Genomic DNA, 25455 nt, shown 5'->3' on the forward strand with positions numbered 1-25455 from the left:
AAAAAAAAAAAAAAAAAGAATTAATAGAATTTGTTAAACTATCAGACATGGCATAAAGAGATGTATAGGACATAACATGAAATTTGAAAGAATCCAAAATAATGGCTCCATTGATTAAAGAGCAAATAAGGGGTGGCCGAGTGGCTCAGCTGGTTAAGAGCTTGATTACGAGTGCAAGCTCTGAGTAACAGGGTCACTGGTTCAATTGCCAAATGGGCAGTGAGCTGCGCCTAAGCTGAGCTGCCAACAGGTGGCAGGATGGCTCAGCTGGTGAAAGCATGTGCTCCTAACAACAAGGTTGCCTGTTCAAGATGGCGGGCTATACCCATTCGCAACTAAAGACTGAACTCGGCACCTTAAGCTGAGCTGCAGCCCAGGTGGCTCAGGGGATAAAGTGCATACTCTTAACAACAAGGCTGCCTGTTCAACTCCCTCATGGGATGGTGGATGGTGGCTACACCCACCTGCAACTAAGACTGAACTCGGCACCTTGAGCTGAGCTGCCACCCGGATGGCTCAGTGGGTAGAGCGTGCACTCTTAACAACAAGGCTGCTGTTTCGACTCCCGCATGGGATGGTGGCTATGCCCACCCACAACTAACTGAACACAGCACCTTGAGCTGAGTGGTGTGACTGAACTTGGAGCTGAGCTTGCTGAGCCCTCCACAACTAAGATCGAAGGACAACAACTTGTCTGTTCCCCTCCCCCAACTTCCCAATAAAATCTTTAAAAAAAAAAAAAAAAGAGCAAGTAAGAAAGAAATTTTATTTAGGAAAAAAATATAAGTAGAGTTAAGAGCTAATAACAGTCATATGCATGAATCAAGCGGTAAGTACTCAGTGAGCACTACTTTGAACGTATTTTGTTAAATACACAAAAATGTATAAAAATCGTATTTTCAAGAAGCATACACTTTGCCTATCATGAAAATTACATGAGACAAAGACAGACTATATGATGCAATAAATGGTGTAACACAGATATTAGAAATTACAGCTTTTCAGTAGATCCAAGTTTTAGAATTAACAACTTCATGTAAGAATTAATAAAATGCAAAAAATGGCTTTCAAGAAAGATGCATGCTGGGGCGGCCACCTAGCATAGGTGGTTAGAGCAAGGTTGCTGGTTCAATTCCCACATGGGCCAAGGAGCTGTGCACTCCACAACTATTGGGTTGTTGGAAAAGTCAAGACACATTTTTGCAACAAAAAACAGAAAAAATATATCATGACTTTCCCGACAACAGACTGAAGACAACTACTAGATTTGGAGCCGATGGGTGCTGGAGGAACACACTGTTCCCCAATAAATAAAAAGAAGAGAAAAAAAAAAAGATGTATGCAATTATATACTTCTGATCATTACAATGCTAGAGGCACAACATTTCCAAACTAGTATCTAGATGACATTCAGCAAATAAAAAAAGTTTTAATTTTATAGCCAGGCTAGGATAGTGGATGGAGGCAGGCAGATAACAATTTATATTAGTGGCACATTTTTGAAGTACAGAAATCTCCTCCAGTCACTAACTTGTCTATCAATAGGAAAATATGCTTTCTTAAAAATAGTGGAGCACAAAACGAGCAAAATATTAGCTTTACCATAAAATGTTAAAAGTTTAGTCATTATTATCTATACAATGGCAAATAAATATTACTGATCTTAGAGGGGTTGAGGATAAATAGGGAAATCACCCCCCAAAAAGCATAAAATTGTAATCAGAATATTTCTTTCCATTTTAGGAACAAGGACTGAAATTATAGTTTTACTAAAATATCAATTTTTCAGAAAAAAATGCTTAAGTTTAACAGTATTTGATCGGTGTAACAAGGTACCAAAAAATGAGTTTTATTATTAATCTCATTTATTGGAAAACCCTTTTTTTATCCTTTAAAATACCACCAGGAACTTTTAAACACACTCTAAGTATTTCTTTCATGGACTCATTTTTAAGAGTAAGACTAAAAGCAAACCATGTGATTATCGCAACAACTTACTAATATATTACTGTATTATTTTTAAGGAAAAAAATTAGCTGAGGGTCCATTTATAACACTTACTGAATTATCAAGTAGACTGCAATTTTTGTTTAAAAACACTATATAGATGGAAAGGGAGCAAATAAAGTGAAAGGGAAGAAAAAGAAGACAATGTTCTAAAACAAGTGAAAATATAAGTCAGAGTTGGATATTGATAAAAATTTACACAAAAACAATGCTGTTTCTCTTCTCCTACATCACTTTGAATCTTTGGAAATTCTCTAATTGAACACATACTAGAAGAATTATGCTTTACTCCCAACAGTCAACATGAGAATTGCTTACCTTGAAGATTATAAGCTGCCAACTGAACTGCTGTATCAAAGGGACACTCTAATCTGAAGCCAAAACACAAATTGATTAACAAGTCAATTTTACAGCCTTCATTTTAAGATAAATGGAAATACATACTTTATGTTGACCATTTCTTTTTCATAACTAACTACGAACTTATTTTTCAAAAACATTTTTCAACTACTCAAGAAAATATGGTTTACCTCAAGAAACTAATACTCACTTTCCACTGAGAATATCTTGTTTTAATTGAAGAACAAATAAATACCTAAGAAAAACAAAAGGCACAAATTTAACTAAACAGAACAATCTACTGTAAAAATCATCCTAACCTTCTAATTTGAGAAGAAACATTCTTATAGAATTTTATCCACAATCAAGTCTATCAATGGGGGGGGGGGGAGTAGGGGGAAGAAAGCAGGGGCAATAGGTATCAGGATGGTAACATGTCCGCAGATAACAGCAAGAAATAATAGGCCACAGAGTATATAGTACAGAGAAAAAGTTTAAGGCAAATTACTGAATGAGCTCTGTGAGCTGATTTAACTTTAACATACGAGCATGTATATAACTATGGATAATAGCTGTAATCTCATCGGCAGAACAATCAAGAGGAAACCCTTCTGAAGGGACTCAATAACTCAGTATTTTACTTACTAAAGAATAGGTGGAATGAGTCATGGATTTGCAATAGTCAATGAATAAATACCAAAGAGGCAGGAAAAAGTAAAAATGAATATATATAACCTACTTAAAGTTTACCCAAAACTATTTAAGTCAGAATCTAACATTTTTCATTAATCAATGGCATTTAATATGTGAAGAAAATACAGGAAACTTAAATAACCTCCCAGTGGCCAAAGAGATCACTTTGAACATCAATAAACATAGCACTAATATATTGAAACACATCAGCCTTTTAAAAAAATCCACGAGTTAATAATGATACTTAAAAAAAAGAACTCGTTAGTTCCCTTTGGAGGATGGTAGGGAACCTACTCTTTATTTTGAAAACTGATAAAGGAAAAGAATCTTACACTTAAAAAGCACTGTCCCAAAATGAAATTCTATTGTCTGAGGTCTTGTTACCAGGGGTAAGGAATCCATTTCATTAGCTGTCTATAAACTGAAAGAATTATAAAGACAATATTCCAACATTTTAGCTAGCCTGACCAAACAGCTCTAGATAGATGTACAACTCTAGATAGTTGTCTTACCGGGTTAGCTCTTCACGAAGATTATTTGGTTCTGAGGAGTAAAACTTAACTCGAAAATGCAGACAATAGGGCGAACCAACTGCCATTTAAAAAAAAAAAAAAAAGCTTTAATTTTTTTTTTTAATAACTACTTAAACATAAGAATTTTCAGTCAGTCAATTTGTCAGAATCCATTAAAGTGGACAGAAGATAACAGGTTATTGTGACAATATTTCAGGTTATACTGTAGGCTTGATTAAACCTAACACAAAAAGATAGTTTTTTTTTAAAATGTACCAACTATCACATAGTAATCTGTCCTCCCAAGAATAGATAGCTCTAAATTAATTCTAACAGTTCAGGGCCAAATACATCAAATAAAAAAGTCCTGACTGTGCAATCTAACAGCCCTAAAAATCTGCGGAGCTGTATTTCTTAAGAGCACAAAGGAACGCCTGTTATTAATTGCCCATGACAAATCCTCCCACACACTTTCCAATTCACTTCACCTACTCTGATAACCCCTATTCTCAGTTGTCCCATTATTTTGTAAAGACAAGAGTTGGTGTGCCTTGAAAACTGTTACTACGCAGGACAACACGGATTATGGATTGAACGCTAGTATTTTCCCAACTATTGCTAGGGGTAATACTGACACTTTATGTAAATTGCCTCATTTCACTATTCTTAATTTTTTTTAAACTTACAGTCTTAAAGTCTCAAAATATTTTCTAGAGTATGGCAGATGCCAAAAAGTAAAATCCCAACATAAAAAATTACTAAACAAAACTTAAGCATCTCATCGGTACTCAAACTCATTTGCAAGCTTGTAAGCCTTTCTCTTAGAAACAAATCATAAGGCACTTGAATCTAGATTGCCATCAACCCCATATAACTTAGGGTCAGTATAGCAGATTGAAATTGTTTTTAGAAAGAAGAGATGCTAAGAAATTAATCTGAAACATGATTTCTATGTCCTCACTATTAGGAATCAGTTACTAATATATAATTGTATATAATATAATTCAATTTCCTTTTTTTTCACAATTTTTTCAACTTACTTTTTACTTGCTTTTTGATGCTTTTAGTACCATCCAACCAATGCTGAAAACAAAAACAAAAATTCAGTTTTTCAGCAGATAACAAAATTTAACATTTTAATTACTAAAAGTTAATTTTCTGGGTTGGCCAAGTGGCGTGCTGGTTAGGAGTTGGCTTGGGACGCCGGCTCTGAGCAGCAGGGCCGCCGGTTCGGATCCCACATGAGAGCCAGTGACACTGCACCCTCTACAGCTAAGATGGTGAACAACAGCTCAACCTGGAGCTGGGCTGCCGTGAGTCCCCGGCGACGGTTGCAGTGGGGCTGGCTGGCAGCTGATGTGTGCTTTCATGAGCTGCATGAGCCCCTGTACGAGGCCATCCAATGGCTGGTGACCGACAGCCTCACCCGGGAAGAGCACAATGATCATAATACCAACATGGGCCAGTGAAGCGACGTCCTCCACAACTAGACTGAAGAACAAAAGGACAGCAACTTGTCTGTTCCCCTTCCCTGATTCTCCAACACTTTTCCCCTCCCCCAATGTCCCAATAAAATCTTTAGAGAGAGAGAAAAAAAGTTAATTTTCATCATGCTTTTATTGATAACCACAAGGAAATATTTCACAAGAGAAAAAAGTTAGAGTGAAAATAAGAGGGCTATCTGATCAATCTCCCCATCAAGCTTATATATGACACATAGGAGCAAAAAAGATGTAAAACCAGATCTATGACATCTAAAAACATTACCTCGGCTCTCTCAGTAACAAGGATGACATTCTAAATTTTGCCCTTAGTTTTCCTCACTGTTCTCAGGAAAAAATGATTCTTTCAAAACAAAATTAGACAGAAGGCATCCTCCTATTCCAGTGCCTGATTCATTCTTACAATAAAAATGTAAGATTTATTAACAGATCATAACCCAAATTTAAATGAAATAATGTCACGTTTATTATAAAATAGATACTACTCAGAAGAGCTTGCACAATAAAATTAGATTTTTCTCATAACCAAGGCCCTATCTACTAAATGAAGCAGTCTTTGCTCCTTTGTTTTACAAATGCAAAATGTTAACATTGTGACTGGCAGACTTCTGGTTTCATGAGTAACAACAGCCTTTTGATTTGTGTAACCTCTTCACTCTGCAATGTCTGGAACACAAACAGACCTGAGAACCAATTCCAGAGACTTCCACTGATAAACTGATTCCCAGCTCACTTCCCTTTACACCACTAAGTCCTAACAGTGACAGGATGCACTCACCCAACTAAGATATACATAGGTAATTGTGTTCTCTCCAGTATGCTAACAATTCAAGCACCCAAAACCAAAAGACTGTTCTTCTGCTCATTAGTTCAGAGCTAAGGAATCTAGTTTCAGAAATCCAGATAGGCGAAGAGTGGGTAAACAAGGATGCATTGTTAACAGACTTGTGAGCATTTGATTTTCTTGCCAATTATTTGCCTAGCCTCTTCTCCTCAGTCTCTCTCAAGATCCAAAAAGAAATTCACAGAACTACCAGTGTGCCAGCAAAGTACCTCTGCACATTGAAGATGGGCAGTAAACATTTCAAAAGGCAATTAAATAGTATGCAATATTTTCTCTAGATTCCACCTGTGTAGGCTACTTAGTCAGCCTTTTAATAAATTCCACGTGTGTAGGCTAGTCAACCTTTTAATAAATTCGGTTGGACATCTACTTTTAAGCATATTTCAATCTAGCAAATGTTCAGACCTCCATTAATAGAATGCTAGGCCAGCCACTAGGCAAGAACACAATTCAATCTACTAGAAAAGATCTCAGTCTAGGAGAGCAAAAATTCCATCCATCATGGCCAAGCCCAACAATCCAATATCTAAAAATCCCAGATTTAATTGTGCAAAATACCTAATACAGTCTGATGCCAATCATATAGTGGGTGTGAAGTAAAATTAGTGCTTGTGCCCCAGATTGTTTTCTCCCCACAGCTATGGATCTGGAAGTTGCCCTATCTTCAGGTTTTATCTATTATACTGCAATGAATTAACAATTTTATGGTTGGTCACCTGGGCAATCTGTTGTAGCCATGGTTAGGGGGGCTCTTATACACATTATGAGTGCAATGAGCACTACCCTTCCAGGAGGCAATCTGACTACGCCTTAAAAGTAACTGTCTTTGACTCAACAATTCTACATCTAGAAACCATGGTAGATATGTGAAGATATACCTACAAGGAATTACGCCAGAGAACGTTAAGACAATCTATTGGGTTGTCAGAAAAGTCATGATGCACGTTTGCGACAGATGGCACTAGTTCATTTTTGGAAGTACTAGAGTCATTTGCACCTATCTTATTACTACATCATTTGACAGCTGACAGCTCTAGTTCATCCTAAAAAAAAAATAAAAATTGAGCAATTTGGTTGAGTTTTGGAGATTTTACAACAAGTTGAAGATGGAAGACCAAACTGCATTCTTCCATAAAGAGAAGAACGTGCGTCAAGCTTGTGAAAAGTTGCATAAAGTTTACAGTGCTAATGCTCTACAAGAGCGTCAGTGCCAATCATGGTTCACGAAATTCCGTGCTAGTGACTTTGATCTCAACAATGTTCCTCGGTCAGGGGGGCCCACTGAGGTTGATGACGACAAAATAAAGGCATTGATTGAGTCAAACCCACGTTACACAACACGAGAGATTGCAGAAACATTGAACATCCATCATTCAAGCGTTCACGACCACCTGAAGAAGCTGGGATACATAAGCAAGCTCCATATTTGGGTTCCGCATGAACTCAAAGAAGTTCATTTGACAGCGCATATAAACATCTGCAATATGCTCATTAAACGTGAGGAAAACGATCCTTTTTTAAAGCAACTGATAACTGGTGATGAGAAGTATATTGTTTACAACAATGTGGTGCGCAAATGGTCTTGGTCCTGACGTGATGATTCGCCTCAAACAACACTGAAAGCTGACATTCATCAGAGGAAGGTTATGCTCTCAGTGTGGTGGGATTTTAAAGGTGTCGTGTTTTTCGAGCTCCTACCAAGGAACAAAACAATCAATTCGAATGCGTACTGTTGGCAATTGGACAGTTTGAACGAATCCATCATCCAGAAACATCCAGAGCTTGTTAATTGTAAAGGAGTTGTGTTCCATCGCAACAATGCGAGACCACACACAAGTTTGATCACCTGCCAAAAATTACTGGAGCTTGGATGGGATGTGTTGCCACACCCACCATACTCGCCTGACCTTGAGCCGTCAGACTTCCACTTGTTTCGCTCTCTTCAAAACTCCTTGTGTGGTATAATGTTCAATCCAGATGAGGCTGAAAATCAGCACCTTGTTCAGTTTTTTTGCAATAAAGACAGGTACTTCTATGAACAAAGAATTATGAAGCCCACTGAAGGATGGCAAAAGGTTATCGAACAAAACGGGCAATATATCATTGATTGATCATTGTTCTTTATAATAAACGACCTTTGAAAAACAGACAAAATACATCATGACTTTTCCGACAACCCAATATATATCCAACAATAGTTATATTAAATTAGAATATATTGTTAAATTTTAAAAGGCAGGTTATAGGGCCGGCCGAGTGGCACATTGGTTAAGAGCTGGCTTGGGATGCCAGAGGGCCCTGGTTCGGATCCCATATATGAGGGCCAGTGACACTGCCCTCTACAGCTAAGATGCTGAACAACGGCTCAACCTGGAGCTGGGCTGCCGTGAGTCGCCGGTGATGGCTAGGCTGCAGGCCCTGCTGCAGTGGGTTGCCACGGGCTACCATGTGTAGCAAGCAGCCAGCGTGAGAGGCCAGCAGCCGCCATGAGCGGCCGTACAGAAGCTGGCGACTGATCTGCCTCGCCCGGGAAGAGTGCAATGATGGTGCCAACTTGGGCCAGTGAAGCAACGTCCTCCACACTACTAGACTGAAGAACAAAAGGACAGCAACTTGTCTGTTCCCCTTCTCCCAATTCCCCAGCACTGTTCCCATCCCCCAATTCCCCAATAAAAATCTTTTAAAAGGAATAAAAATAAAAAAACAAAAGGCAGGTTATAAAATATAAATTATTTTGTCAAAATGTACAAATTTGATATATAAACATGCATTTTCTTTTGGACTAAGACAATTTATAACAAAACAGTAACAGATGTTATCTGTAGGTGGTTAAGATTGTTGGTGATAATTTTTCCTTGTTTCCTATATTTTCAACTTACTATGCTACCATGGGCATAGACTTAAAATAATAATCATGAACCCCCTTACTTTAATATTTTATATAATATATTCATATAGTTTAATTTTTGGTAATATTAAAAGGTATATGGTCAACAGTCCCTTCAATTCCACCATATACCTAATTTCTATCATCACATGAGCACACACACCCCTAGGTGTTAGCGGTTTCTGATTCCTTCCAGCATTTCTTTAAACAAGGAAGAAAAAGAGTGTATGTGTGTGCATGCACGTGTAAGTGTGTGCTGGTAAAGAGTAAAGAACATTAACAACAGACGGAAAATCAATAGGCTAAATTTGACAGAATAAACTTTAAACTTTGCGGAGTATAAAGGAAACATTAATACCAGATAATACAAGATAGACCATTTATTATTTCAAGAACAACCTAAAGTCCTTCTTAAATAGTTATAACTTGGGCCAGCCGAGTGGCTCAGTTGGTTAAGAGCTCGCTCTGAGCAACAGCGGTTTGATTCCGGGCCCGAGCTGAGCAGCCGCTGAGCTGCCAACCAGTGGCAGGATGGCTCAGCTTAAAAAAAAAAAATTATAACTTAAATTTCTTCCAGTTTAAGAAATTTAGGTCTAGTCTCATAAATAGTCCTTTAATCTCTAATTTGTATCCTACTATTTTAAGAAGCACATTAAACATAAAATCATCCCAGTGAGACAAAGGATCAGAGTTTTCTCCCAAGTAGGCATTTTAGTCTCTTCTACCTGCATGTAATAAACTTCAGTATGTGCACTTTTAAGACAACCCAAAATTCAGATGAAGCATCAAGCACATTTTAAAGTGAAAATTTAGGAGCTGGGGGAGTTCCGAGTGACATTCTTCTGGGGAAGGTCTGAGTTCATGTTTGTATATTCTCAAGACTGTTTTCTTTCATCTCCTCCACATTCCAAGCCCAGGGACTGGAAAATTCAGAGCTCAGAGACAGGCACTGATAGTATTTCCCTTGATTCAGGACCTTTAGTAGTTGAGTTTAAATTACATTAGAAGATAAAGGTGAGAACATACAGATACAGATTCTTGGATGTTTAGTGTGAAATTAATATGGTTCTCTTTCCTCATGGTACTTTAAAAAGGAAACAAACTCCCTTTTAATCTACTTTTAAAGTTTGGTTGATAAACTTAGGTATCAAAGGATGTGTAAAGCCACATTTCTTTCCATTCTAATAAACTGGGCATGAAAGAGCAATTATTTACTTGTATGTCTTAAAATATTAATAGTATGTAATCACAAACACAACAGATATAACTAAACCAAACAAAGACTCACCTAGGAAATTTCCAAAACACTACATACACATACCTTCTTCCCAGGCTCTATATCCAAACAGTCTGTAAACAGCTCATCAAATGAATGATCCCTGACTTCTAACTGCCTACATGGCTCCGCTAAAAAGACACCACTACTTTTGCTCCAAGAGCAAAGAGCTTAAGGCAGAGAAATGTTAACCGTCTTTCAAAACAATTGCCTCTGCAAACATATTTCTATGAGGAAGAGGCTTATGATCTGAATTAAAGGATTGTTTTGAAGCAAATTTTAACATTTTAAACAGTTAACAAAATGTTTTTAAAAATCTATATGAAAACAGGAACATCACATTGCATTGCTGAAATCTAATTGAAAGCACTTCAATTTAGTCTAGATTCCATTATAAATTCTTTCTGGGTGATTACTTTTTTTGGCGTTAGTGTATTATAAGACATTCCAATGAAGACTTAGATGAGCCATTAAAATATATTTTCCACTGTGCCTTTCTGTGTTATTACTAGTATACTTACTCTCTTAGGATTCTTGTGGAAATGTAGGCAAGTTAGGTAGGTAATGCAGTCACTCTCCAGAAACAGAGCACATGATCTAATTTGGAAATACCCTTTTTTACAGTTCCTCCTATTTAGCAAATGTGTCTGTTACAATATATTCATATATATTTAACATATACATATTTATTTCTATATATTTTTCATTTTCCACTACTTTATGTAATCCTATTGTTTGTGTTAACTTCTCAGTTACAATCCAATCCAATCACCTGCCAACAGTGATAATTTTACCTCCTCCTTTCTAACCTAACTTCTATAACTGCATTAGCTGGTACTACTATTATGAAATTAAACAGCATTGGTAATAATGGGCATCTTTGTCACCTTCCTGTCTTTAGTATGAATGCTTCTATTGTTTCTCTATTAATCTACGGTTGTTACCTTTTTTAATAACGAAAATCAGTATAGAAAGAGACTATACCATTGAGCAAGCAACAGATCTGTTCTTCATACCTGCTGCCTGTTGGGCTACCTGTCTGCCCAGCACCCACCACCACCCCTAAATATGGGCACACCTTCCAAAGGTTGGCTAGAACTACGTAGACAGAAATATTGATTCCATACAGGCCAAAGTTCATTAGGTTTATTCAAGGTATTATGGGGCTAGGAAGAAGAGGCTTAACATGCCACACACCAAAAACAAAAAAATACCAAAAAACCACATGATAAAAATTCTAGGGCATTATTACCTGCCCAACCTCAGATGAGTGAGGTCAGCAAACCAAACTGGCAGCTCACAGCAACATGCCTACAGTGCGTGAAATAGCTGAATTCTAAATTGGGAACAAGAATTGCCTCTTGCCTTATCTCAATGATCTTAGATTTGCTATCAAAGGGATATATTGTTGCGGCCTCCAAATTTGTACTCTTAAAACATTTACTCAGTGTTCCACTAGACAAGTGTTTTCTGGCTCTCTGCTTTGGATCTAACATCTCCATTTCCATTTGGGTCAAGTATCGTCTTTAAACTAAATGCCATAGACTTCAACTAATCAAGTTACTCATGTTTCTTCTGTGGTAAAGATTTCAGTTTCAATCTTGTTGAATGTAGTTTCACTTAAGTATATGATAAAGGAACAACAGCATAAGTGAAGGGTTAGTTAACCTGTTCAGAACTGGCACACATCCATAAACTCACATTCCATTGCTAAAAGCAAATGACATGGCCAAACCTGGTATCAACTGAAGAAGAAAGTAATGGGTTGTCGGAAAAGTCATGATGTATTTTTTCTATGTTTTTCGTTGCAAAAATGTGTCATGACTTTTCCAACAACCCAATATAAACCACAGCAGAGGCAGGACACAATCCCATGACATACTATGTATAATCAATTATAAAACTGATATTGAATCATCCTTGCACTTCTGAGAATCAACTCCACCTGATCATAATGTATTATTTATACTTTCAATAAGATGCTGGATACAATGAGCTGACATTTTATTTAGGATTTTTACACAGAAAACAAGGGAAGTTTAAAATATACATATAAAACAAACCGATAAAAGCTATCAAGTCAATTTGACAAAAAGGCAAAATATAATTACATGTTAAAGTTCTTTTTCCTTTTCCAAATATTAGGAGAAATGCCACCTATGTTTCGCTTTTCTGAAACCTAAGTGGCTACAATCTAGGTAACTTCATTCCTCTTTAAAAACCTGATTGGACAAGTTAAAATTCTAAGCTATAAATACGAAGTTTACAAAACTTCACTAAACAGAGCTCCCAGACATATAGGTCAGAGGGTTGAATCTTAGTCCAGAGACATGTTTTGTTTGGCCCACGTTATATTTCTTATTTTTTTAAAAATAATTTTATTATGAAATATTCACAGAAAGTTGCAATGATAACAGCAAGAGGTCTCGTGTACCCTTCCCCCAATGCTTACATCTTACATAACTATAGTATGATATTAAAATCAAGAAACTCACACTGGTAAGTACTCACTTAAAATTGTTGACTGGTTCTTGAAAACTGTGATTTCAAGCAAAATGATGTATAATGAAACCAATTTTACCATAGGTTGATTGCTATAAACAAAGTTAGTTCCTACACAGTTGTGGTCACAAAAAACTTCACCAAACTTCTAAATAAAGACCCCAAACGCTTCTAATATTCAACACTGAAGTAAATGTGAGGTATACATACACTTAAGAAAGATTAATATGGGGCCAGCCGAGCGGCTTAGTTTGTTAAGAGTTAGCTTAAGAGCATGAGCTCTGAGCAACAGGGCCACCGGTTGGATTCCCACATGGGCCAGTGACACTGTGCCTGACCTGAGCTGCCACTGAGCTGCCAACAGGTGGCAGGATGGCTCGGCTGGTGAGAGCACATGCTCCTAACAAGACTGCCTGTTTGATGGTGGGCTATCCCCGCCCGCAACTAAGACTGAACTAAGCACCTTGAACTGAGCTGCCGCCCGGATGGCTCAGTAGATAGAGCACATGCTCTTAACAAGGCTGCCTGTTTGATGGTGGGCTATGCCTGCCCGCAACTAAGACTGAACTCAGCACCCTGAGCTGAGCTGCCGCCAGGATGGCTCAGTGGACAGAGTGTGTACTCTTAACAACAAGGTTGCTGGTTGGACTCCCACGTGGGATGGTGGCTATGCCCACCCGCAACTGAGATTGTAACACAGCACCTTGAGCTTAAGAGGCCACGAGCTGCCGACAGGCAGCCAGATGGCGACTGGTGCCCTCCACAACTAAGACTGAAGAACAACAACTTGGCTGGTCCCCTTCCCCAATTCCCTAATTAAAAAATAAAAATTTAAAAAAATAAAAGAAAAAGATTAATAAAAACAAGATAATTATTTTTCAACATCCTTATTCCAGTTCAGGGTCTCTCAGGTGGCCAAAGCCTGTGTCCCAGCAGCTCAAGGCGGGACCCCACTCTGGATAGGACACCCTCCCATTGCAGGGTGTGCACACACACACACACACGTCCACATTCACTGAGACTGGGACAAGTTAGACTCGCCAGTTCACCCAATGTGCACAGCTTTAGGATGTGGGAGGAAACCAGAGTACCTGGAGAAATCCCACACAGACAAGGGGAGGAGGTGCAAACCCCACAGACAGTGGTCCTGGTCAGCAATTGTTTTTATATTTTTTCCTCATCAATATTAGAATGAAATGATGTTACAAGGACCTGCTGTACACAGTTCATTTTACCACACATTTAGATTCCTGTAACTAACGCCACAATGGAGATAAAGTATTCTATTATCACAAATAATGCTCTCATATTACTCCTTTATAGTCACACCCACCCCCTACCTCCAATATCCTTAAACCCTGGCAGCCATTGATTTGATCTCTAGCGCTTTAATTTTGTTATTTCAAGAATGTTACATATATGGAATCACACAGTATGTGACCTCTTGAGGTTGTCTGTTTTCACTCAGCATAATGCCCTTGAAATCCATCTGTGTCAATAGATTTTTCTTTTCTATTACTGAGTAGTATTCCATGGTATAAAAGTGCTAGTTTGTTTAATTATTAACCTACTATAAGACATTTTGTTTTTTCCAAGATTTTTGCTATTATAAATAAAGTTGCTATGAACAATCATGCACAGGTTTTTCCGAGGAAGTAAGTCATCATTTCTCTGGGATAAATGGCCAGACATACAATGCTGAGTCATATGGTTAAGTGTATGTTTAGTTTTTAAAGAAATTGCCAGATTTAGTTTTCATAGTGGCTGTCCCACTTTTACATTGCCAAAGCCAATATATGAGAGATCCCATTTCTCCACATCCTCAGCAGGATTGAGTTGTCACTATTCACTTCAGCTGTTCTAACAGATATGTAGTGATGATGTCTCATTTTGCATTTCCCTTTTGTCTAGCGATGTTTAACATCTTTCATGTGTTTATTTGCCATATGTGTATCCTCTTTGTTAAAATGTCTCTTCATATCTTTTGTCCATTTTCTAATTGGATTGTTTGTTTTCTAACTGTTTAGTTTAGGAGTTCTTTATATATGCTAGGTATGAGTTCCTTGTCAGATATTTGGTTTGCAAATATTTTCTCCCAGTCTATAGCTTGGCTTCTCATCCTCTAAAAGGGTCTTTCCAAGAACAAATGTTTCTGATTTTTATAAAGTCCATCTTATCAATTAAAGAAAAATGGACACTGTGTTTTTGATGTCACGTCTAATAATTCTCCAAGTCCTAGGTCCCAAAGATTTTCTCCTGTGCATTTTTCTCCAAGTTTTATAGTCTTGCATTTTATATTTATAATATTTATTATCTATTTTAAGTTAATCTTTGTACAGATATGTGGTTTAGGTCAGGTTTGGTTTTTTTTGTTTGTTTTATTTTTGCCTGATAACCAACTGCTCCAGCATCATTACTGAGACTACCCTTCTTCCACAGAATTACTTTGGTGTCTTTGTCAAAAATCAGTTGCTCGTACTTGTGTAAGGCTATTTCTGTGTTCCCAATTTTGTTCCATTAATCTGTGTGTCTATTGCTCTGCCAATACCACACCATCTTGATTATAGTAGTTACCAAATAGGTTTTAAAGCTGGGTAGAGCAATCCCTCCCACTTCATTTCTCTTTTTCAAAATTCTATTCTAGTCTTTCCATAAAAATTTAAAAATAATCCAGTCTACATCTATAAAAAGTTTATGGAAATTTTGATACAAATTGCATTAAACTTGTATATCAATTAGGGAAGACTGGCATCTTTACTTTGTTGTCTTCTAATCCATGCACACAGTATGTCTCCCCATTTATTTAGCTCTTTTTTATTTCTTTCATTAGCCACTTTTTAAAATTTTTAACTGTTTTTTTTTAAAGTGGAAGATTTACGTAAAAAAATCTAGATTTCCAAGGTTCTCTTGAAATACCTGAAGATCCAGCAAGGCTATCTGGGCTGGAACCAGGTAGTACCTGCCCCTACACCACTTTTTTGGAAGGAAAAGTGATATGCTCCCTGGCTGCTTACCACAATTACTCTTCCAATCCTTTTTTTTTTTTTTTTTTTTTTTAATTTTTTTTGGGGAATTGGCAGAAGGAACAGCATTGGGGCATCAGCGAAGGGGAACAGCCAAGTTGCTGTCCTTTTGTTCTTCAGTCTAGTTGTGGAGGACCATGCTTCACTGGCCCATGTTGGTATTGTGATTATTGCGCTCTTCTTGGCTGAGGCAGATTGGTCGCCGCCCATTGGACAGCCGCTCACAGTGGCTCATGGCAGCTCACACCGGCTGCCAGCCACTCTCGCTGGCTGCCAGCCACTCATGGTAGCTCACGGCAGCACACTGCAGCAGGGGCCGCAGCCTATGCCATCGCCAGCGACTCATGGCAGCCCAGCTCCAGGTCAAGCTGTTGTTCACTATCTTAGCTGTAGAGGGCGCAACATCACTGGCCCTCATGTGGGATCCAAACCGGGGTCCTGCTTAACCAACACACCACTCAGCCGACCCTCTTCCAATCCTTTTTGATCTTTAACAGCCTGTTATATGTCACCTACGATTTATGATCTTACTGTATTTTTCTGTATATATCACTAACAAAAAAGGAAAAAACGTATCAAGCATGCAGCATGATTCAAAAAAAAAGAGAAAAACCATACTTCTTGAAAGTAAATAATACTCCTATGTCTTTAATATGCACCCCAACTTGATTCCCTTCTTTTGTTCTGACCCCTGTACATATTTGATTTTAAGACTAAAAATTGTTCCTTCAAAATAAATCATATGTGTTCTCTAGCAAACTGTTACAATTAATTCCCCAACTATTTTGCAAAGTCTTATTACACCAACCTAAAAACATTTAGTATCAAAAGGAGAACTCCTTCTTGCCTGGTTTAAGATATATTACTTCTGGGGATGAAGGAGAAGGGGAAGGGATTAGACAGCATAAATAGGTAACTACAATACTGCCACAGGGACATGAAAGATAGTTTGAGGAATATAATTAATAATGTTGTAAATATTTTGTATGGTGTCAGGTGGTCACATGTCTTGCTAGGGAGACCACATCATGGAGGGGGTAGAGGTTTGATCACTGCACTGTACACCTGAAGCTGATGTTGTATAATATTGTATGTCAACTATAAGTGAATATATATATAGATAGATAGATAGATAGATAGATAGATATAGTCATGGGACATGGAGTATAGTGTGGGAGTGGAGGCAAGGGAATTGTAATAGATATGTATGATATTGGGAGGGAAGTGGGGCGGCGGATTGGGGGAGGGGGGATTGTCACCTCGAGGGGTAAAAAGTATAACTATTGCACTGTGTTGTACAGTGAAACTAATTCTAAAAAATGTGTATTTCACAATAAAAAATAATTAAAAAAAAAAGATATATTACTTCTACATTGGAAAGCTTCATTATTCAAGAAAATAACCCCAAATCATTTTTTTTAAACCACTGACATTGGTAGTTCTGCTGTCATAAGTCAGCTCTTTACACATCCTGTTATTTTTATGACAGAAGTAATTTCCCTAAATCCTTCATTAAGGAATATTCTATTACTATAAACATTTTCGAAGTCATAAATTGTAATTTAATAGCCAAGTTTTTACAAACAGCATATAAGATTACAAATTTCCAAAAACCCTAATTATTATCATAAAGACAAAGAAAAAACACAAATGAATACCACCATGGGTTTTCCCTTAAGCTAGAGTTATTTATTTGCCAAAGAAAGTTATTAAACAAGAGTCCATAGGTGGACTTTAGGAACACCTGAACTACCTATATATGTACACAGAATGCTATGTGTACATGCATTTTTCTAGTGAAAGCATCCACACATTTCATCATCATAACTCAAGGTTTAAGGTGGTCACTGGACTCTATAAAAGGATACTAAATTAAGTTGAGATTTGAAAGCAGAGGATGGGACAGTATCTGCCGTCAATTAAAACAAGGGTGACCATATATCCTACTATGCTAGAATACTGGTTTATGTCTACTATCCCAACCCCTTATCCAATAAGTTCCCTTTTGGATCTCTAAAGTGGCCTTGTTTAAAAACTGTTCAAGAAACAAAAAATCTGAATATACCTGTAACAAGTAAAGAGATTGAGTCAATAATTTTAAAAACTTCCCAGAAAAGCCCAAATGGCTTCAATTGTGAATTATACCAAATGTCGAAAAAAGAGTTAACACCAACCCTTCATGAGATCATCTGAAAATTAGAAGAGGAAAGACTTCCCAACTCATTCTATAAGGCATGTATTACTCTTACCCAAACCAGACAGATATCACAAAGAAAAAAAACCTCAAGAAACTATAGACCAATATCCCTTATGAATAAATCATCAAAATCTTCAACACAATACTAGCAAATCAAACAACATAAAAGGATTATACACCATGACCAAGTCAGACTTATCCCAGAAATGCAAGGTTGGTTCAATAAACAAAACAAATAAATCAATTAACATACCACATTAATACAATACAGGAAATAAACCACATGATTCTCTCAATAGAGGCATTTGACAAAACCCAACACCCTTGCATGAGGAAAACATGCAAAAAAAAAAAAAGATAGGAATAGAAAGAGAGCTTCCTCAGAGTGATAAAAAGCATCTATAAAAATCCCACATAATGGTGAAACACTGAACAGTTTCCCCTTAAGACAAGGAACGAGACAAGAAAGTCCATTCTCACCACTTCTATTCAACATTTTACTAAATATTCTAGCCAGAGACCTTAGGCAAGAAAAAGATAAAAGAAAAAGAAATAAAAGGTATTCAGTAGCAAGGAAGAAGACTATCTCCTTTTGCACGACATGATCTTCTACATGAAACACATTAAAACAAACAAGGTGAACAAGATTGCAAGATAAAAGATAAATACACAAAAATGAATTCTATATACTTACAATGAACAACCAAGAAAATAATTGCAGGCGTAGATTTCCAGTCAAGATAGTGCGGTAGGTAAACACTGTACTTGCCTCCTCTCATGACCACCTCAAAATTATAACTAAACTACGGAACAACCATTATTAAGAATCACCTTAAGGCTAGCTGAAATCCTACAACTAAGGACATACAGGAAAAGCCACCTTGAGATTGATGGAAGGGGCAGAGATGTGGAATGGGCTGGTCACTCACCCACGTGTGGCATTTAAAAATCGGGAGGGATATCTTAGCTGCAGAGGTCCCCGACCCATGCCAGGCTTCCCAGTACAGGGTTTCAGTGCTGGAAAGAGAATTCCCCATAACTTCTGGCTATGAAAACCAGCGGAGATTGTGACTGAGAGTGAGGGCTGCTTGAGTTTCAGGCTTTCCTCTCAAAGGATCCATTAATGAACTTAACTCAGGGACAGGCTTCACTCATTCTGAGCTCCTACATTAGGGCAGCAGCTTCAGAGACACCAGGAACATATGGGAAGGAACTGAAGTCAGGCTCCAAGGCGAGGGCTGGAGGGGCAGCTTTCTCCCAGACAGAAGGGCTGGCAGAATCCATTGTTTCTTTATTGAGCCCTTTCCCATCCCAGTGTGCAGACGCCGTATCTGAGGCTCCATCAACCTAGCTAACTCCATTTGTCCCACCTTGGTGATTCCAAGACCATTCCACACCCAATTTGAGGACCCACATAAGCAGATTCCGCTGGCTTTTCCATACAGATGACCTGCCTTGGATCATGCTATGGAATTTCCTAAAATCTTTCAAAGGATCACAAACCCCAAACACGCAGAATCTGGCGTTGGCCTGTGCCGTACCTCTTACTGAACAGCCCCAAATCTGGCATTGGCAGCAGCTGGCCTTGGTTCAAGGCATCTCCCAGCTCAGCACAGGTGGAGGTCATCTACGAACTGCTTTGTGGCTCATGCCAGGTGGCCCCTAGCAAGATAAAGGCTGCAGATGACCTTGACCTGCAGCAGGGACCCTCCTAAAAGGCCCGAAGGCCGGCACACCCAGTGGCTGGCTCCAAACCAAGCCTGAGCATCACCCGGCCACCTCAAAGAATGACACATACAAAGGGCACGATGGGCAGTCACCAGAGACCTGCTAAAGCAAATCCTGTGCCTAAGGGTCAGCACCTGCACAACACCTCATCCACTATAGTCACAGCCAGTCCTCACAACCAATCAGCTGGAGGATCAATCCCTCCCAATGATGTGCAAACAACAACCAAGGCTCAACTACAAAAGGCAAACACAACCCATACTAGATACACACCTGGAGCACCCAAGTCAGGTGACCAAGGAGACTGTGCCAATGGGCCCCACACTACACTAACTACATAAGGCCACTCTATTAAGACCAGGAGACAAAGCAGCTCTACCTAATACATAGAAACAAACACAGGGAGGCAGCCAAAATGGGGAGACAAAATGAGATAGTTTAAGGGGCCTCTGGGACAACATCAAGCAACCAACATTCACATCAGAGGGGTACCAGTAGAAGAGAGAAAGTAAAGAGTTGAAAACTTATTTGAAGAAATAATGACAAAAAACTTCCCTAATCTGGCAAAGGAAATAGACATACAGGAAGCTTAGAGTCCCAAACTAGATGAACCCAAAGAGGCATACACACCAAGAAACAGAATTAAAATGACAAAGATTAAAGACAAAGAGAAAATCTTAACAGCAGCTAGAGAAAGGCAGTTAGTTACCTACAAGGGAGCTCCCATAAGATTGTCGGCTGATTTCTCAATAGAAATTTTGTAGGCCAGAAGGAAATGGCACGAAATATTCAAAGTGATGAAAAGTAAGGACCTACAACCAAGACTCCTCTACCCAGCAAAGCTATCATTAAGAATCAAAGAACAAATAAAGAGCTTCCCAGACAAGAAAAAGTTAATGGGGTTCATCACCACCAGACCACTATTACAAGAAACGTTAAAAGGACTCCTCTAAGAAGGGAGAAAAACCCATAAAGATGAATAATAAAATGGCAATTACTATGTATCTATCAATAATTACTTTATTTTACTTATTTTCAGCTCAGCAGCAGCTCAGCTCTGGCCGGGAATCGAACCGGCAACCCTGTTGCTCAGAGCTCGCACTCTTGAGCGAGCTCTTAACCAACTGAGCCGCTCAGCTGGCCTATCAATAATCACTTTAAATGTAAATGGTTAAGTGCTACAATCAAAAGACATAGGGTAGCTATGGATAAGAAAACAAGACCCATACATATGCTGTCTATAAGAGACTCACTTCAGATTGAAAGTCACAGACTGAAAATAAAAGGGCGAAAAAAGATATTTCATGTGAATGAAATGAAAAAAAAAGCTAAGAAAAGCTGAAGTAGCAGTACTTATAAAAGACAACACAGACTTTAAAACAAAGGCTATAATAAGAGACAAAAAGGGATATTACATAATGATAAAGGGATCGATCCACACGAGGATATAACCTTTTAAATATCTGTGCATCCAACATAGGAATACCTAAATATATAAAGCAAATATTGACCCACATAAAGGGAGACATTGACAGTGATACAATCATAGGAGGACTTTAACAACCCATTGACATCAAGAGACAAATCTTCCAGACAGAAAATCAACATGGAACAGCAGCCTTAAATGATACATAAGATCAGATGCATTTAATTGATATTTTTAGAGCATTTAACCCCAAAGCAGAGGAAGATACATTCTGTTCAACTGCACATGCAACATTTCAAGTCTCAGTAAATTTAAGAAGACTGAAATCATATCAAGTGTCTTCTCTGACCACAATGGAATGAAACTAGAAATCAATTACAAGAAAATGACTAAAAAACACACATACACATGGAGGCTAAATAACATTCTACTAAATAATGACTGGGTCAGCAATGAGATGAAGGAATAAATCAAAAGATACCTTGAGACAAATGAAAATGAAAACACAACAATTCCAAATCAATGGGACACAGTGAAAACAGGCATAAGAGGGAAATTCATAGTAATACAGGCTTACCTCAAGAAACAAGAAAAGTCTCAAATAAGCAATCAAACCCTATATCTAAAGGAACTAGAAAAAGAACAGCAAACAAAGCCCAAAATGAGTAGAAGGAAGTCAATAATAATGATCAGAGGCAGAAATCAATAAAATAGCCATATACAGACACACACAAAAAACCCCACAAATACAAAAGAACAATGAAACCAAGATATGGTTCTCTTAAAAGATAAACAAAATTGATAAACCTCTAATCAGACTCATCACAAAAGAGGACCCAAATAACTAAAATCAGAAAGAGAAGTTACAAATGACATCAGAGAAATACAAAGGATTATGAGAAAATATCATGAACAACTGTCAACATGCCAACAAACTGGACAATCTGGAAGGCATGGATAAATTCCTATAAACATACAATCTTCTAAGACTGAATCAAGAAGAAACAGAAAATCTGAACAGACCGATTACTACTAAAGAAATTGAATCAGTAATCAAAAAACTACCAACAAACAGAAGTCCTAGACCAGATTGTTTCACAGCTGAATTTCACCAAACATTTAAAGAGTTAACACCTATCCTTCTCAAATTTTTCCAAAATTTTCAAGAGGAAGGAAAGATTCCAAGCTCATTTCATGAGGCCACCATTACTCTAATTCCAAAACCAGGCAAAGACATTACAAAAAAAGAAAATTATAGGCCAATATCCCTGATGAACATAGATGCAAAAATCCTTAACAAAATATTAGCAAACCAAATTCAGCAATGTTAACAAGATCATACACACATGATCATGATTATTCCTGGATTGCAAGGTTGGTTCAGTATCTGCAAATCAATTAATATGATAAACCACATAAACAAAATAAAAGATAGAAATCACATGATCATATCAATAGAAGCAGGAAAAGTATGTGACAAAACCCAACATCCATTTATAATAAAAATTCTCAGGCTGGCCAAGTGGCTCAGTTGGTTAAGAACTCACTCAAGACTGCAAGCTCTGAACCACAGGGTTGCCGGTTCGATTCACAGCCTGAGCTGAGCTGCCACTGAGCTGCCAACAGGTGGCAGGATGGCTCAGCTAAAAATAAATTAATTAATTTAAAAAAAAAGAACCTCTCAACGTAGTGGGTATAGTGGAAACAAACCTCAACATTATAAAGGCCATATACGACAAACCCACAGCTAACATCATACTCAATGGGAAAATGCTAAAAGCATTTTTCTTAAGGTCAGGAACAAAACAAGGACACCCATTTTCACCACTTTTATTTAACATCATATTAGAAGTCCTAGCCACAGCAATCCTAGAAAAATAAATAAATAAAAGGTATCCAAGTAAGAACGGAAGAAGTATAACTGTCATTATTTGCAGATGATATGATACTGTACATAGAGAGAGAACCCAAAAAATTCCACTAAAAATCTATTAGAACAGATAAATGAATTCAGTAAAGTAGCAGAGCAGGATACAAAAATTTTTTTTAATTACATGTAAAATAGCATCAAAGAAATAAATGGCTTAAGAATAAATTTAACCAAGGAGGTGAAAGACATATAAACTGAAACTATCAAACATCATTTTAAGAAATTTATAGACCTAATACATGGAAAGGCATTCCACGTTCATGAATAAGACTATCATTGTTAAAATAGCAATACTTGGGCTGGCTGAATGGCTCAGTTGGTTAAGAGCACGAGCTCTGAGCAACAGGGTAGCCAGCTCAATTCCCACATGGGCCAGTGAGCTGTGCCCCAGCTGAGCTGCCAACAGGTGGCAGGATGGCTCAGCTGGTGACAGCACGTGCTCCTAACAACAAGGTTGCCAGTTCAAGTCCCACATGGGATGGTGGGACACGCCCACCCGCAACTAAGACTGAACATGGCACCTTGAGCTGAGCTGCTCTGAGCTGCCGATAGGCGGCCAATGGCGACTGGACTTGGAGCTGAGCTAGCTGCGCCCTCCACAACTAAGACTGAAGGACAACTAACCCCAAAGGATATGCAGATTCAATGCAATTCTGAACAAAATTATAATATTCAGAAATCAGTTGCATTTTTATATACCAATGATGAACTGTCAGAAAGAGAAATTAAGAAAACAATCCCATTTACAACTGCATCAAAAATAAATAAATAAATAAATAAATAAATAAATAAATAAATAAATAAATAAATAAATAAATAAAATGCCTAGGAATAAATTTAACCAAGGAGGTAAAAGACCTGTACTCGAAAAAATATAAGACACTGAGAAAAGAAACTGAAGAAGATACAAATAAATGGAAGCATATACCATTCCATAGATAGTAATAATTAGCATCATTAAAATGTTCATACTAGCCAAAGCACTAGACAGATTCAATGCAATCCCTAACAAAACACAAATAGCATTTTTCACAGAACTAAAACAAATAATCTTAATATTTATATAACAAAACCCACACAAGATCCCGAATAGCCACAGCAATCTTAAGAAGAATGAAATTGAAGGTATCATGATACCTGATATCAAACTATACAAGGTATAGTAATCAAAACAGCATGGTACTGACATAAACACAGACACATAGGTCAACGGAACAGAATAAAGAGCCCAGAAACAAACCCACAACTCATAAGTTCTATAAATGTCTAATCACTATGTTGTACACCTGATACTAATATATTGTATGTCAACTATAATTGAAAAATAAAAAACGCTTTAAGAATATGTAGTCTTGTAACATTCTATGTCATCTGAAAATTTTCTTTTCTGCCCATTTTGGAACCTCAAAAAAACAGCTACTCACTGCTACTTGTGCTGAATCCATAAATCTCAGTCCAAAATAGTCGCTTTCAATAAGGTCCAAGTGGTACGCAATCTGATCAAACAGCTCTTGACCTTTGGCTTTTTTCTGAAATGTTAAGAAAATAAATGAGTCAATAAGTGGCTTAAGAGAACAACAAGCCTGACTGAATATGGTTTTCGTTATACAAGATCTCTTTACGAAAAGTATTACTGGGCCAGCCGAGTGGCGCGTTGGTTAGGAGTTGGCTTGGGACGCCAACTCTGAGCAGCAGGGACCCGGTTCAGATCCCACATGAGGGCCAGTGACGCTGCACCCTCTATAGCTAAGATGGTGAACAACAGTTCAACTTGGAGCTGGGCTGCTGTTGAGTCACCCGGCGTAGGCTGCAGTGGAGCTGCAGTGGGCTCCCGTAAGCTACCGTGAGCGGCTGGCGGCTGGCATGAGCTGCCAAGAGCCGCTGTTCCCCTCCCCCAATTCCCCAATAAAACCTTTGGAAAAAAAAATTTTTTTTGTAATACCAAAAGTATTACCATGTAGTTGATAATGGGTAGATATTACAGTTTTCCAATAAACCATTTAAGGCCAAAAAAGAATTCATTATGTGTATGTGCTTTCCTGGAGAATGTTACTTCCTATCAGCCAACAAATATTACTTTGTTTCTAACACTGTGTATAAGGAGAAATTCTTGTTTTGTTTTGTCAATTTTTACAGTCCCTGCTTTAAAAAGGAGGTTAACAATGTAACAGAAAGAGAAAACACAAAAAAGCGTAGAACACTTAAGTACAAATTATGTGGAACTAATTCTATTTGCCAATAGATTTTAGAGAAGAGAGAGTCACAGAGACTAGACTCATTAGTGAAGACTTGAAGATCAGTCTGAAACTGGAGTAGAATATAAGGTAGGAAATGGCAAAAAACAAAAATGGAAGGTGGGAGGGAATATGGAATGAGAAAACTACTGTGATCAATGCAGAAGACACCAAATTGGAGGGAGCAGCAAAGAAACTTGTATGGAAATATCAGTTCTTAAAGTGTGACCCCTGAGGGTTCCCCAGATCCTTGCAAAAGATCCAAAAGGCCCTAGGATTCTCCTCATGTACCTCAATCAAAACAACATATGGCGGGACCAGCCGAGTGGCGCAATGGTTAAGAACTGGCTTGGGA

At 37.9% G+C, this 25455-nt stretch overlaps 1 protein-coding gene across 6 annotated transcripts in view; it reads right to left on the reverse strand.

Annotated features, from left to right (window-relative positions):
- Nucleotides 1-25455, reverse strand: part of EPB41L5 (erythrocyte membrane protein band 4.1 like 5) — a 145429-nt gene that overhangs the window by 102280 nt on the left and 17694 nt on the right. For all 6 annotated transcript variants that reach the window (XR_002126891.1, XM_019668712.1, XM_019668713.1 and 3 more), the window contains exons 3-7: nt 24291-24395; nt 4592-4634; nt 3552-3630; nt 2558-2602; nt 2326-2378 (exon numbers count right to left, since the gene is read on the reverse strand). Coding sequence is in view for 5 of the 6 variants with exons in the window: in XM_019668712.1 (XP_019524257.1) it covers nt 2326-2378; nt 2558-2602; nt 3552-3630; nt 4592-4634; nt 24291-24395 (325 nt within the window). In the remaining variant the exon portion in view is untranslated. The remainder of the gene's footprint in view (nt 1-2325; nt 2379-2557; nt 2603-3551; nt 3631-4591; nt 4635-24290; nt 24396-25455) is intronic.

This window comes from Hipposideros armiger, unplaced genomic scaffold, assembly GCF_001890085.2.
Source record: "Hipposideros armiger isolate ML-2016 unplaced genomic scaffold, ASM189008v1 scaffold_533, whole genome shotgun sequence".
NCBI lineage: Eukaryota > Metazoa > Chordata > Mammalia > Chiroptera > Hipposideridae > Hipposideros > Hipposideros armiger.